Here is a 13,483-nt window from a genome sequence, read left to right as displayed (position 1 = left end):
GACAGAAACAGTATATAATGATAAACTGGGTGTTTTCAATGTTGATCTTAAATTATGACTCAAACAACTGATAGTGACACAGTATGTCAGTTAATCGCATGTTGATTTGACCTGTTTTCGTGTTGCCATTAAAAGTAACACCATGAATTGCTCTTTGTACTTTTCCTCTCAGATACTTCACCCTCCACCTTACTGTCCACTTCTGGTCCCAAAAGAAAACAGGAAGTAAGGCAGAGCACTGTGAAACTTCAGGAAAAGAAAGGTGAGTGAAAAGAGACCTTGAAGCCAAGAAAAGGTGAAGAGGAAGCTCAGTTTGAATTAATTTCTTAAGTGAATATGTTCAGTGTGTTCAGCCATGATGTCAAGTATAAAGAAGTGTGCTTTTGGGATTAAACATTTAAGGTTGCTAGGGTCTGAAGGGTAAAAGTAAACTGACAATTATTCGAAATACTTTCAGTTCTTCATTAAAAAGATTAATTTGAGAGGAATTAAAACCCAATTTATTTATCTATTTTTAGATCAGTGGCAGTAGATGGTAAAACAGTTTTAATAATAATAATAAAATGATCATAATAATAATAATAATAATAATAATAATAATTATAATCATAATCATAATAATAGTATAATAATAGTATAATGAAGGTTTTTCCCCAACCTTAATCATAAATTATGTATTGAAAAACTGACATTGGTGATGTATTTTGGATAAATTTTGTGCACTTATATACATATGGTCACATGTTGGTTTGCTGTGTTAATTATTATTTATCAAAGAAAAATAACACCATAAATACATATATTGCTGTAAATAATGTAAAATAATGTAAATTATTCCAGATATGATTGTGCCTGATTCTCTACTCATGTGAAAGTAATTTGAGTTGGTTTGTGGAATAAACCCTAAGAGTGACCAGCATCTAATTTCTCCCACAATATCACTCCTGAATTGCTCATGATGGTGATGAGAATAAAGGACATGGTCAACTGAGAAGGAAACTTTTGATTGGCAAACAAATTCTCCTTTTCAGCACACTAGGAAATGTATAAGGAGCAGTGTGGAGAATATGCAGACTGATGATAGGATGTAAAGGGTTAAGACAATATACATGAGATATATATGTGAATATCAAATAGATGTTTTGAGCACCTTTTTTAAATCTATCTTTAACTACAAGTTGGTAATTGTTTGTTTCTAACTATTTATTAGTAGAATTGCTAATATCTCTCTGTATAACTTTATTTTTAGGCATGTTGCCTCTTCCTGGATCTTCCACCTTTGATCCTGAAGAAGAACTAGAAGAGCCACGTATGAAACTCCAAAGAATGGAAGGTGAATAAATGATGCTGTTAAATTGAATTTCATGGTAAAACTGATCTAAGAATACTTTTAAATACATTTAGTTCTCATTAAAAATGTTTTTTTTAAGGCAGTTATACCCAATTTAGTTTTCCCTCTCTCTGTGTTTTGCTATAAGGGAATATTGAGATGGTAGAGGCTGGGGTTGGTGAAACAGTATATAATGATAAACTGGGTGTTTTCAATATTGATCTTAAATTATGACTCAAACAACCGACGGTGACGTCGTGACACGGTATGTCAGTTAATTGCATGTTGATTTGACCTGTTTTCATGTCGCTATTTAAAGTAACACCATGAATTGCTCTTTGTACTTTTCCTCTCAGGTACTTCACCCTCCACCTTACTGTCCACTTCTGGTCACAAAAGAAAACAGGAAGTAGGACACAGCACTGTGAAACTTCAGGAAAAGAAAGGTGAGTGAAAAGAGACCCTGAAGCTAAGGATTTATCAAAATTAAAATTCTTAGGTGATAATTAGAATGTTCTTAAATTCTTTTAACAGTTATGTCAGTTGTTACTTTTCCAAGCACAGTCAACTGCTGTTACCGCAGACACCATGGGGGGTGGGGGGTGATATGGTGTCTGCAGTAGTGAGAGTCCGTAATAAAAGGGTACGATAGAAATTCAAATGTTTGCACCCAACTGAAGAATGGTTTCTTTGTTTTCCTTTATCATAAAGTTGCTTTATATTATGTGAGTCAGGATTTTGGATGAAGTATTGAAGTGTCTGCTATAGCAAGAGATAAAATAAGTAAAACTTTATAGCAACAGCAAGAGTTCAAAGGGAATCTATTTCAGTCATTTCTTTACGCGTTTCCTCAGGGGTTGGCTCTTGTCCACTGTGGCATGGTGTCTGTAATAGCGAGGTGTTCACAGGGTGAGAGTCAGCTAAAGATTAATCTAAATTTGGCATTTGGCATTTGGTGTCAATTAATTGCGAACGGATTCAAGATTAACTTGCACTTTTCAGAAAGCCTAATTAAAGCAAAACTCTGCTAGCGTGATAACCAATCGCGTTACAAGTCAGGCAGATCAATGACTCTTCGTCGAGTATCGGAAAAGTTACTAAATGAATAGTTTATCAAAATAAATAAAGGTAACGGTTTTCCTTTCAGTTGTAGCGGAATACTCCGATGCGTTGAAAGAATCAATAAAAAGCCACACCGAGTACCTCGTTCAGGCCTTACCGACCATGTCCAAAGTAAGAACAGATGACATATTCACCAACATTCTCATGCAACATGGAAGAAAACCAGTCGAAGATCCTCATGTGAAAAGAAAAGAACGCCTTCGCCGGTACGGTCAAATAAGTGGAAAGCAAATAAACAGCTCTCAAGAAATTATCATCCCAACCGATGGGAAACGAAAAAAACGCCTTCGCCAGTACGGTCAAATAAAAGGAAAGAAAATTAAAAGCTCTCAAGAAATTTTCATCCCAACCGATGGGAAACATCCAAAATCTGTTCTTGTCGCTGGAAAGGCAGGCATCGGTAAAACACTGTTTTGTCAAAAGCTGATCAGAGATTGGGCTGACAACAAATTGTTTCGATCCAGAGCAAATGCAGAATTACCTGATTTTAAGTTCGCATACTTGCTCACGTTCCGTCAGCTTAACCTACTTGGGGACGACCCTGTTACCTTAAAGGATATCTTAAACCGATCTTCAGCGCTGGATGACTACTCAAATATCGACGACTCTATATTTGAGTACATTCTTCATCATTCCGAAGAAATTTTGATTATCATCGACGGGTATGACGAGTGTTCACAACGAGAGTATATCGCTAGTGATTCGGATGAAAAGTACCCAAATAACGCCAAAGAGAAGATGCCAGTAGCAGCACTGTGTGCCAAGCTTATCAAAGGAAAAATACTGAGAGGTTCGGTTGTCATGATCACGTCAAGACCCGACGAATCTGACGAAATGAAAGCCAAAGACATCTATTTTGACAGATACGTTGAAATTATAGGGTTTTCCGAGCCACAGGTAAAAGAATACATTGGAAAGTATTTCAAAAACAACGACCGAATGAAAAACATTGTAATGGACCACATTACAAAGAATGACAATCTTGTCAGCTTTGCCCACATTCCTGTGCTCTGTTTTCTTATGTGCTCCTACTTCGAATATACTCTACAGCAACCAAAGAAGAATAATCCTCTCCCGGTGAAAACAAGTGACCTTTATGATGGAGTGGTCAACATGTTCGTGCGAAGACACGATACAAAGAAAAGAGCCTCTCTCAAGAAGACTCTGGATGAATTATCAAAGCTGGCAGCTCAACTTCTTCTGGAGAGAAAGTTTCTTTTCTTTAAAGAGGATTTGAAAACTTTGAACTTACATGAGGTTGAACTGATTCTGTGTGGAAGCGGTCTTCTTCATTGCGGTCCTCCTTTCAGAAAATCTTTTTCTGAGACGACTAAACATTTTTGTTTTACACATTTGACTCTTCAAGAGTACTTGGCGGCGCGTTGGTTTGTAGAGACAAGAACTATCCCCCCCAAACATGTGTCTACAGAAGTAGTTCTGTTTATGTCTGGTATTTTGTCCAAGCAAAAAGACAACGAATTTGAGGAGAAGATGATTATCCACACATTTCTCAGCGACGACTTATGGGAAAAAGAAGCCAAAAAGGGGGAATTAATTTCTAAATGTCTCCTAAGATACGAAGACATTGAGTTTGCCAAGGGAATAGTAAAGAGATTTCACGACGTATTCGACATAAGAAATGGATATTTTGGTCTTTCTGGCTCTAGGATGGGGGATGTGGACTGTCCTGCTGTGTCTTTTACATTAAATGTTTTAGGTGCACTCAGTGAAGAGAAGGAATCTGAATGGAATACAATCACCACACTTGAACTGGCTTCTTGCACGGTCACCGATACCGATGTTGCCAGTCTATGTCAAGTATTACAGAGACCAACATGTAAAGTCACCGAACTTGATCTGGGTTGTAATCAGATCACCGATGCCGGTGTTGCCAGTCTATGTCAAGCATTACCGACACCAACATCTAAAGTCACCGAACTTCGTCTGGGTGGTAATCAGATCACCGATGCCGGTGTTGCCAGTCTATGTCAAGCATTACAGGCACCAACATGTAAAGTAACCGAACTTGATCTGGGTTTTAAACAGATCACCGGTGCCGGTGTTGCCAGTCTATGTCAAGCATTACAGGCACCAACATGTAAAGTAACCGAACTTGATCTGGGTTTTAATCACATCACCGATGCCGGTGTTGCCACTCTATGTCAAGCATTACAGGCACCAACATGTAAAGTAACCGAACTTGATCTGGGTTTTAATCACATCACCGATGCCGGTGTTGTCAGTCTATGTCAAGCATTACAGGCACCAACGTGTAAAGTTACAAAACTTAATATGGAGATGAATCAAATCACCGATGCCGCTATGAACCGTCTTAACAATATTTTAGGGTACACAAGGAATATGTCAATAGCGAACGTTTTTTAAAACTGTTAACGCTTTATCTTTTTGTTGTTCTTAAAATGCATTTATTACTTAATATTTATATGAATTATAGATTTTCATAAGAAAATCACAAGATTTTAAGTACAACTTGGGGAAAATTAGCACAAGTGAACTGTTCAAAGGCTACCCAAATTACACGAACCCTTAAGGCGTGTAAAATTTTTTAGTTCTTTAAAAATATACGGTTGTTGATTTAACTAACCTAACCCTAACTCTAGTCCTAGTCCTAGCCCTAGTCCTAGTCCTAACCCTAGCCCTAGCCCTAGCCCTAGCCCTAGCCCTAGCCCTAGCCCTAGCCCTAGCCCTAGCCCTAGCCCTAGCCCTAGCCCTAGCCCTAGCCCTAGCCCTAGCCCTAAGCAAATTGTACGAGGAAAAACGTGATTATCTGTTAATAATGTATATGCTAAACTATGTTTTCCTCTTAGTGGAGTTTATTTCGTATCATATCTTACTGGCTCGGTCGCCTTCCTTTGTGCTGTTGCCGGAGTAGTTAGGGTTTCACATGTCTCAGTCATTAGACAGCCCTTACCCAGGTCTAGTCATCGTTTAACTGGGATTCATTAAGTCTTTTACTCCTAATCGAGTAGAACTTTTTGAACTTGATATCCAAATGCTTAGATTATAGCTATTCTTACTCAAGATTCAAACGGATACTACGGGTACTAATCACAAAAAAAAGTTCCTGATTTTGTTCAAAGTTCAGGAGAATTGTGATGACCAGTCTATTAATAAAACCCACCAACAGTCCTCTTCCTCTCCTAGCTTTAACATAACGGAAAAAAGGAACAAAACAATACAACTATAACAGAGTGAAAACCTTTATTTCACCACATGCCTAATTGCCATCACCAAAGATGTTTCGTTTCGTAAGTGGGAATTTGATCTAAATCAAACAAAGGAAAGTGTCTTTCCTAGAGCGCGACATCCTATGCCCGAATATACGCTAGCTACGTTCAAATTACTCTGAATGTGTTCTTATTATTTTACTAATATGCAAAGGCGAGCTAACTTTATGAAATTCAGCCTATTACCTCCAAAATGTTTACATCACCGTCAATTTTCTGAGGCATTTTTAATTTGAGAATATCAAATCAAAATTTGTTTTGGTTGTCTGTTTCCTTACTTGTTTTCTTTGTCACTTCCTAAGCAATGTTTGAATTTCCAACTTCCTTTCGCAAAATGCGGGGCAACGACCCAAGAAGGTGTTTAACCTTTCTATTAACCTCGGTTCTCCTTTTTGAATCGTTATGGCTGCTCCAAGGTAAACTTCAATGACCAGAGCGACTTCGTCTCCACCAACGCAGACATAGGGCCAGGTTTTCAACCTGACAATCATCTATCCCAAAATGACGCATACTATTTTTCACTTCAGCGAACCAATGAAGTTGTCTAAATTGTATTCTGTTTCATACTGTTCCTCGTCCCATAGCTCTCCCAAATTTTCAATCATAGTTTTGAGCGAAGTCTTCCCAGTTGCATTCGACTGTTGTGCGCTTGGTTTTTCTCTCTTCTTTGCTTGGTCGACTGAAAAGAGATCCAGGAGTTGTCCAGTATCCATGGTCAATAGGCTTGAGTTGTCTTGCGAGATCACTGTGTTGGCGATGTTCAGTTTAAACTTTTTTTTTTATTGATTTGCATAATGCGGGTAAGACGTGCATGTGATCGCTCTACACTCTTTCTCCTCTACTTCGCTCTCTACTGGACCAACCAACCATTTCTGAACGGAAGACATTACAGAAGCTACGAATCTACAAACTGGCCTCCAAAATGCGACTCAACGCTGAATATTCTGCCTCCTAGAAGGGATTTTTTCTATCCACCGTCGCATTTCCGTTCGACCCACAAAGCTGCCGGAATCTTGCTTCACAATACATCTAATTACTCTAACAAAGATGTTTTGTTCACAACGAGCATTTCACATCGCTGGACGAATTGCTACACAATCACTGGTTCGTTTCTGCACAGGAATTTATCAAAGCGGCGCAGGACGAAAAGACACAAAAGACCATGCTTTTATTATCCCAACAGCTCCGCCGCTTTCAACATGGAACTAATTGGCGATCTGACATTTAAGCTCAATCCCGGGCCCTCTGGAAATAGAACAATACCGGTCATTGTTTCATCGCAAGCCAAACGCAGCCATGCATTACGGCCAGCCACTGTGTTGTACAACGCCACCCTTGGCTCCAAAAATTGCTGTCCCAGAGGAGTGAATTGGCACAATCTTATCAGCATAAGATGCTCAAAGCAAAAACTGCAGAATGGATTCGTACCCATTGACTTCTGTTTGTTGAACACCAGATCAATCAATAAGAAGGAACTTGCGATCAAGGATTATGCAGTCGAAAATAACGTAGACTTTTTCGCATTGACTGAGACATGGCTGAATAATAATGAAAACTATAATTTTTCCATCGCCGAAGTTTGCCCCACTGGATACCAGTTTTACCACGTTCCTCGGAAAAACGCACGAGGGGGAGGAGTTGGCCTCCTAATAAAGAAACACATGAAGGTTACGAAACAAACCCAAAGAAATTTCAAGTCCTTCGAATACCTGGACATCGTAACGACATGCTCCACTGGGTCTACAAGGATTTTTACCATCTATAGACCACCTCCATCTAAGGCAAATCAACTAAATAGTGCTCTATTCTTTGAAGAATTCTGCATTCTCGCAGAACAGTTAGTTGTGTCCCCTGGTAACCTACTCATAGTGGGTGAATTCAACTATCACGTGGATAATATCAGCAATCTGGATACTGTCAAATTTAACAACATCTTAGAATCGTTCGGTCTTGTCCAACATGTAAATGGACCCACCTTAGACCTGATTATAACTAGAGCCGAGGACGAACTGGTAAATAGCACTGGAATACGGGATCCCATGCTGTCCGATCACTCTGCTATACACTGCAAGCTTCGCCTAAAGAAACCACCCCTGGAACAAAAGGAAATTAGTTATCGTAAACTGCGCTCGGTAAATATGAGCAGTTTTAATGATGACCTAAAGCAGTCCAACCTTCTGTCAACTAGCACCCTTGATCTTACGGGTCTCATTGAAAAATACGAAAACACACTGACGGAAACACTTGAAAGGCATGCCCCTTTAAAACGACGCGTGATAACTCTCCGCCCATCAGCACCATGGTACCACGAGGGTATTAGTGATGCTAAGAGAAAACGCCGGAAGCTGGAGCGCCGTTGGCGATCGTCAAGACTGTGCGCCGACAGACAGATATATGTCGACCAGTGCCGGGTTGTGAATAAAATGCTTAAGGATGCAAAGGCTTCATACTACTCATCTATTATTTCAGAGAATGCATCAGATCCAAAAGTCCTTTTCAACGCAGTCGACAAGCTATTACACCGCAAAGTAGAGAGACGCTATCCGACCGCACCCTCGACGATTGAGCTTACGAACAATTTTGCCGACTTTTTCGACAAGAAGATAGCGACAATAAGAACAGAGCTATCCAATGAAGCGACTTCTAATACCCAGTCCTGCGAAGCAAACAAACAGCCTTGTCATGCCGAATTCAAAGAGTTTAGAGTGATGTCAGAGAGAGAGATTGAAGGTTTTGTAGACACTATCGGTAAAAAATCTTGTGATCTTGATCCTATACCGGCATCTATTCTAAAGGAATGTAAATCAGCCCTTCTACCTGTCTTAACCAACATCGTGAACATGTCGCTCCAATCAGCATCAATGCCCGCTGCACTGAAAGAAGCAGTGATCAAACCAAAGTTGAAGAAGAACAACCTGGACTCCGAGGATTATTCAAATTTTAGACCTATCTCAAATCTGAAGGTTATATCAAAGATAATTGAAAAGGCAGTTTCTTGTCAATTGAGTGATCACCTACGTGATAATGATCTAGAGGAATCTTTTCAGTCTGCGTATAAGCGTTTTCACAGCACAGAGACTGCACTCTTGAGGGTGCAAAATGACATTCTCTTCGAAATAGACAATCAAAAATGCGTTGTCATGTTACTGTTAGACATGTCTGCGGCGTTTGATACAGTCGACCATGATCTACTACTGGAAAGAATGGCAAAACGCTATGGAGTAAAAGGAAATGTGCTAAAATGGTTTCGATCATATCTCCAAGACCGAAAACAGTTTGTGATAATTGATGGAAACAAGTCAAAGATGAAAGAACTTCGGTACGGTGTCCCCCAGGGATCAGTACTAGGTCCGGTTCTATACTTATTATACACTTCACCCATTGTGGACATCATTAGACGGCACAGACTTAATTACCATCTCTACGCCGACGACACCCAGCTCTATCTCTCTTTCAAGCCCACCCCCGCCGAACTACCTAGCTCTATAGAAAAAATAGAGGCGTTTGTTTCTGAGATAGACTCGTGGATGGTGTGCAATAAACTGAAACTAAACAGAGGAAAGACGGAGCTATTGATCTTGAGTGCACGACACCGTCCACCCCCATCAATAGAGTATGTTGATGTGTCTGGTGAGCGGATCGAGCCATCTCCCTCTGCAAGGAACATTGGAGTTATCTTTGATGAGCACATGTCACTAGATAAGCATGTTACCAGTACCTGCAAAGCCTGTTTCTTCCATCTTAGAAACATTAGCAAGATAAGAGACTGCTTATCTCTAGCAGATACTGAAAAACTAGTTCATGCGTTCATTACATCTAAGCTAGATAACACCAACTCGCTACTATATGGATTACCCAAATTCCTGATAGATCGTCTACAAAATGTCCAGAATGTTGCAGCTCGTGTTGTCACTCGTACAAGAAAGTATGACCACATCAAACCTGTTTTAAAGCAGCTTCACTGGCTCCCAGTTAGCCAGCGCATAGATTACAAGATATTACTTTTGACTTTCAAAGCGCTCAACGGACAAGCCCCTAGTTACATCACTGAAGTGCTGAAGCCTTATGTACCAACCAGAAATCTGAGGTCCTCCTCCAAAAACTTACTTAAAGTACCACCTGTCAAGCTAGTAAGTTATGGTCACAGGTGTTTCTCTTTTGTAGCACCGACTCTATGGAACTCTCTTCCGAACAACATAAAAGAGAGCAGCTCGCTATTAGACTTTAAGACCTGTATAAAGACATACCTTTTTAACAAATTTTATAATTAACCTTCTTAACAAATTTTATAATTAGCTTAGCGAGTTAATTAGCTATTTTATAGTTAGCTAGGTCGCTAGTTAGTTGGTTAGTTAATTAGTTAGTCAGCTAGTTAGTTAGTTAGTTAGTTAATTAGTTAGTGAATTAGTTCTATTATAAGTTTCACAGTTTTTACTCTCATCATTACAGATTTTTTATTAGCTAGTTTTTTACTCATATTTTAGTGATGTTTACGTTTTTATAAATTTTATCAGTCTTTTATAAATGAATTGTAAAGCGCTATTGAATAGCAATAGAAATAGCGCTATATAAATACTGTATTATTATTATTATTATTATTATTATTATTATTATTATAAACTTCTGGAGTCTGACAGAAAAAAAAAGTCCGACTTGAAGACTCAATTTATAAAATATCTAATTGTATAGTATGTTTTCACTTGACAATTGGGTTTAGAAACGAGCGGACAATGAGAATGTCTTTCATAGGTTTGAGAACAAAGGAAGACGCGAAAGAGGTGTTGACTGTTCTATCCACCTTGGGGAAATTGGAAAGCTGACTACAAGTTGTTATTAAAAACTGGATCATTGGATGATGCATTTCAAGAGTTTTCATTGGCTTAGCCATCATGAGTTATGAGTCATCACGCGCGCGCATGAAGACGAGTGAAATCGGAAGTGTTTTTATGCATTGTAACATTCCGTTTTTCTTACAAAATAAAGTTAGGAAGATTTATTTATAGTTTGGGGCATATTTGATAAAAGGGTCAATCTACTCGCCCTTGTTGGATATGAGATGATTATCGCCAACGAGGCCCGTCATTTCATATCCAACGCGCGCTCGTGGAATAATTCAAAATAAGTCGAAATAAACAATAAAAAATGATAAAAAATACCACTAAATACAAAAATCCTTGAAATTTTCGCACAACTGCTTGAATATTCATCTCCTGTCCAGAAATATCAAATATGGTCGAAAACTATTATACATCGACCCAGTGGCGCACATTGATTGTTGGCCATAGCAACAGACTGACCTGTAGCGGACTTAGTTCACAGTAGTAATCTTGAATGATCTTAGGTGGAAGATCTTGCAGCTCATCTTCTTTCAGGCGCCTCAATAGGAATGGTAAAACCTGACGATGAAGGGCCTTCATGGCCAAGGCCCCTAAGAATGGGACACATATGTAAATACAGACCACGGTATCACCTCATGTATGACCCACAATGCTATGAAATCTTACTGAGAGGCAAACAGTCTTCTGCTAGAGGATCTTCATTTTCTACTTTTTCAACAAAATCATCATCGAGGAGGGACAACTCACTTTCTTTAGGGCGTGGTCTTTGGAATGAAAAGGGTGAGACTGGCGGGAAATTCAGGGTAAAACCATCTAACATTTCAGTCAAATACACGAAGTATTAATCCTATGATAGCTGAAAAGTGTGAGCGTCTTGCAGAGGCCGGTTTCTTTCTTTTTAACTAGTGAAGCACAACATCTATTGTCTTATTTGTTCAACAAACGCTAAGCCAGATGTCAGAGTGCTGAGGTGACTAACACGTGTATCTAGCGGCTTTGTGGAACTCTTGAGTGACGGAAAGAGAATTGGAGCTCTGACGTTCATTTTACTCACGGTCTAGACTGCTTTATTTTTCATCAAGGACCAAAAGCTACGCAGGTTGTGTGTTAGCTACTTAGTAATCAATCCATGGACACTCACCAGCTTCTTGTTCCTTAGAGGAAGATTTTGCGTCTCTACACTGTAGAATGGGTTTACCAAACCTAGACTGAAACTGCTTTTCACTTCCGAGAAAACCAGGCATTAAGAAATCAAACAATGACCACAGCTCAAGGACATTACTCTGAAAATAAAACATGAGCATGTTATGAACGTAAAGCGCCGTATCAAATCTTTGCAAGACTAAAAAAGGTAAAGTAATACAAAAAAACTACAAAATTACGCTACCGTACGGAAAGATAACTCATAACAAAGGAGTATGGTGAGAATGAAGCAAAAATGAACGACACATTGGAACGAGCAAGTCTCAATTGTCTGAATATTTAATCTTGTGACGTAGAATACTTCAGAAACATGAACAACGTTTTGCTGTTCGACAGAAGCTCCTGTTGACATTTCCTCACATTATACAAGGCAGAGGAAAATATTAATCCTCCTCTTCATAGGTAGATGAAGAAGATTTTAAGATCTACATGTGGAATAGCTGTGGGAACAGTGACTCGTCATCTTCCCATATTTAAATCGCATAGCTTCATTTGCTTAATAAAAGCCCCTCCATTCGTACCTGGATTTGTGTTCCCGAGAGTATAAGTCGATGACTGGCTCGTAGCTGCTTAATGACTTTAGCAAGCTAGAAGGAAAGAAAAAAAATCAAATTGAAAAAAGTGGAGCTTAAGCCGCCCACTATGTCGTGTCGACATCAATGACGATGCATTACAAAGAGCCTGTTTACGATTCCGTCCTAACTACTTAAAGGGGCCGATACTCGTAGGAGCTTCTTACCGTCCGCCTTTAATTTGAATACTGGACTACATAGCTACTGTTCCATTTCGGACGATTCGAAATTTATTCTCAAGCAACAAGCATCAATGAAACTTCAGTAATAAAAAGGAGAACCTGTTTAAATCCTGTGAGAGAGATAACACATGGAAAATACCAAATATACAATATCTTCGTCTCCACCGGTTTTTTTTTCTGTCAGGGAATTATCATCGGTCTCCTCAACGTTTGCTTTCTACAGGAAACACCAAAACGTAACCTACCTTTGTTTTTCCTTTCTTTATAATATGGCCCTCGTCAAGGACACAGTACTTCCAGAGCACTGATCTGTTCGGACGAAACAAACGAGACATTTCTTTGAAATAACTGCTGTGCCTTAACAATGTGTATTTTCAATTACCGGTACCCTTCAGTAACTCTCCTTACCAGAAGAATTCACTATTGTACGATGCTACGACTAAACTGTGGTTTTTGACCTTGTTACGTAGTCTGCGAAGAGAAAAGACGAGAAAAAAATTGTGTTCAATGGTAGAATCTTGAGCCTCTATGGGTGTAGTTTGATCGGTAAGTTCCTGTGCAACCTGTTTCACTTTCCGTGGCCGATAAAAAGGGGAACAACTTCTAATAGACTTCAAATAAGAATTGGACAATAATCATAGCCGCGGGCTCCTACAGGCATCACTTTTCCTAATAGTTTAAATTGTTAAATCAAGACAGGCATAAGAAAGGCAAAAAAAGAGAGTACACCTGCAAGTGAAAACAACTTATTTCCATAGTGGGTTGAGTAATTACATTGAATATCATATTGCACGATGCATTGAGTTTGCTTTATCATGTACATATTTAAGTTTCAGAGTGTACAATCGTCAGGGAGATCCATGACTTATAGCATTAACTTTTACTCGAGATATGAAGTAAACATATAAAGGGAAAGTACACACAGACCTGCATAATGGTTTGCTCTTCTTTCTTGATAGAGTCCATGATGGGCCTTATTATAGGGTTC

At 39.1% G+C, this 13,483-nt stretch overlaps 2 protein-coding genes across 2 annotated transcripts; one reads left to right on the top strand and one right to left on the bottom strand.

The window, feature by feature from the left end:
* Window positions 1–176: 176 nt before the first annotated feature.
* Window positions 177–4,837, top strand: LOC136282867 (NACHT, LRR and PYD domains-containing protein 12-like). The gene is made up of 3 exons (XM_066170826.1): window positions 177–262; window positions 1,250–1,333; window positions 2,478–4,837. Exons 2-3 carry the CDS (start codon window positions 1,252–1,254, stop codon window positions 4,835–4,837), a joined length of 2,442 nt encoding a protein of 813 aa, XP_066026923.1. The 5' UTR covers window positions 177–262; window positions 1,250–1,251.
* Window positions 4,838–10,943: 6,106 nt separating this feature from the next.
* LOC136282866 (TATA-binding protein-associated factor 172-like) lies at window positions 10,944–12,830 on the bottom strand. Its single transcript, XM_066170824.1, has 4 exons — window positions 12,741–12,830; window positions 12,263–12,328; window positions 11,680–11,821; window positions 10,944–11,128 (listed from the first exon to the last, which is right to left on the bottom strand). The coding sequence occupies exons 1-4, from the start codon at window positions 12,828–12,830 to the stop codon at window positions 10,944–10,946; spliced, it is 483 nt and encodes a 160-aa protein (XP_066026921.1).
* Between the last annotated feature and the right edge of the window lie 653 nt (window positions 12,831–13,483).

This window comes from Pocillopora verrucosa, chromosome 8 (genome assembly GCF_036669915.1).
Source record: "Pocillopora verrucosa isolate sample1 chromosome 8, ASM3666991v2, whole genome shotgun sequence".
Classification (NCBI taxonomy): Eukaryota; Metazoa; Cnidaria; class Anthozoa; order Scleractinia; family Pocilloporidae; genus Pocillopora; species Pocillopora verrucosa.
The sequence above is the reverse complement of the archived record's forward strand: the minus strand, read 5'-3'. Positions and strand labels throughout refer to the sequence as shown.

Coding starts and splice junctions, on each gene's coding strand:
- LOC136282867 (XM_066170826.1), top strand. CDS start 1,252: ATGTTGCCTCTTCCTGGATCTTCCACCTTTGATCCTGAAGAAGAACTA. Junction 1,334..2,477: donor GAAACTCCAAAGAATGGAAG/GTGAATAAATGA, acceptor TTTTCCTTTCAG/TTGTAGCGGAATACTCCGAT.
- LOC136282866 (XM_066170824.1), bottom strand. CDS start 12,830: ATGTCTCGTTTGTTTCGTCCGAACAGATCAGTGCTCTGGAAGTACTGT. Junction 11,822..12,262: donor TCTCGGGAACACAAATCCAG/GTACGAATGGAG, acceptor TTTTATTTTCAG/AGTAATGTCCTTGAGCTGTG. Junction 11,129..11,679: donor CTCTAAGGAACAAGAAGCTG/GTGAGTGTCCAT, acceptor TCCCATTCTTAG/GGGCCTTGGCCATGAAGGCC.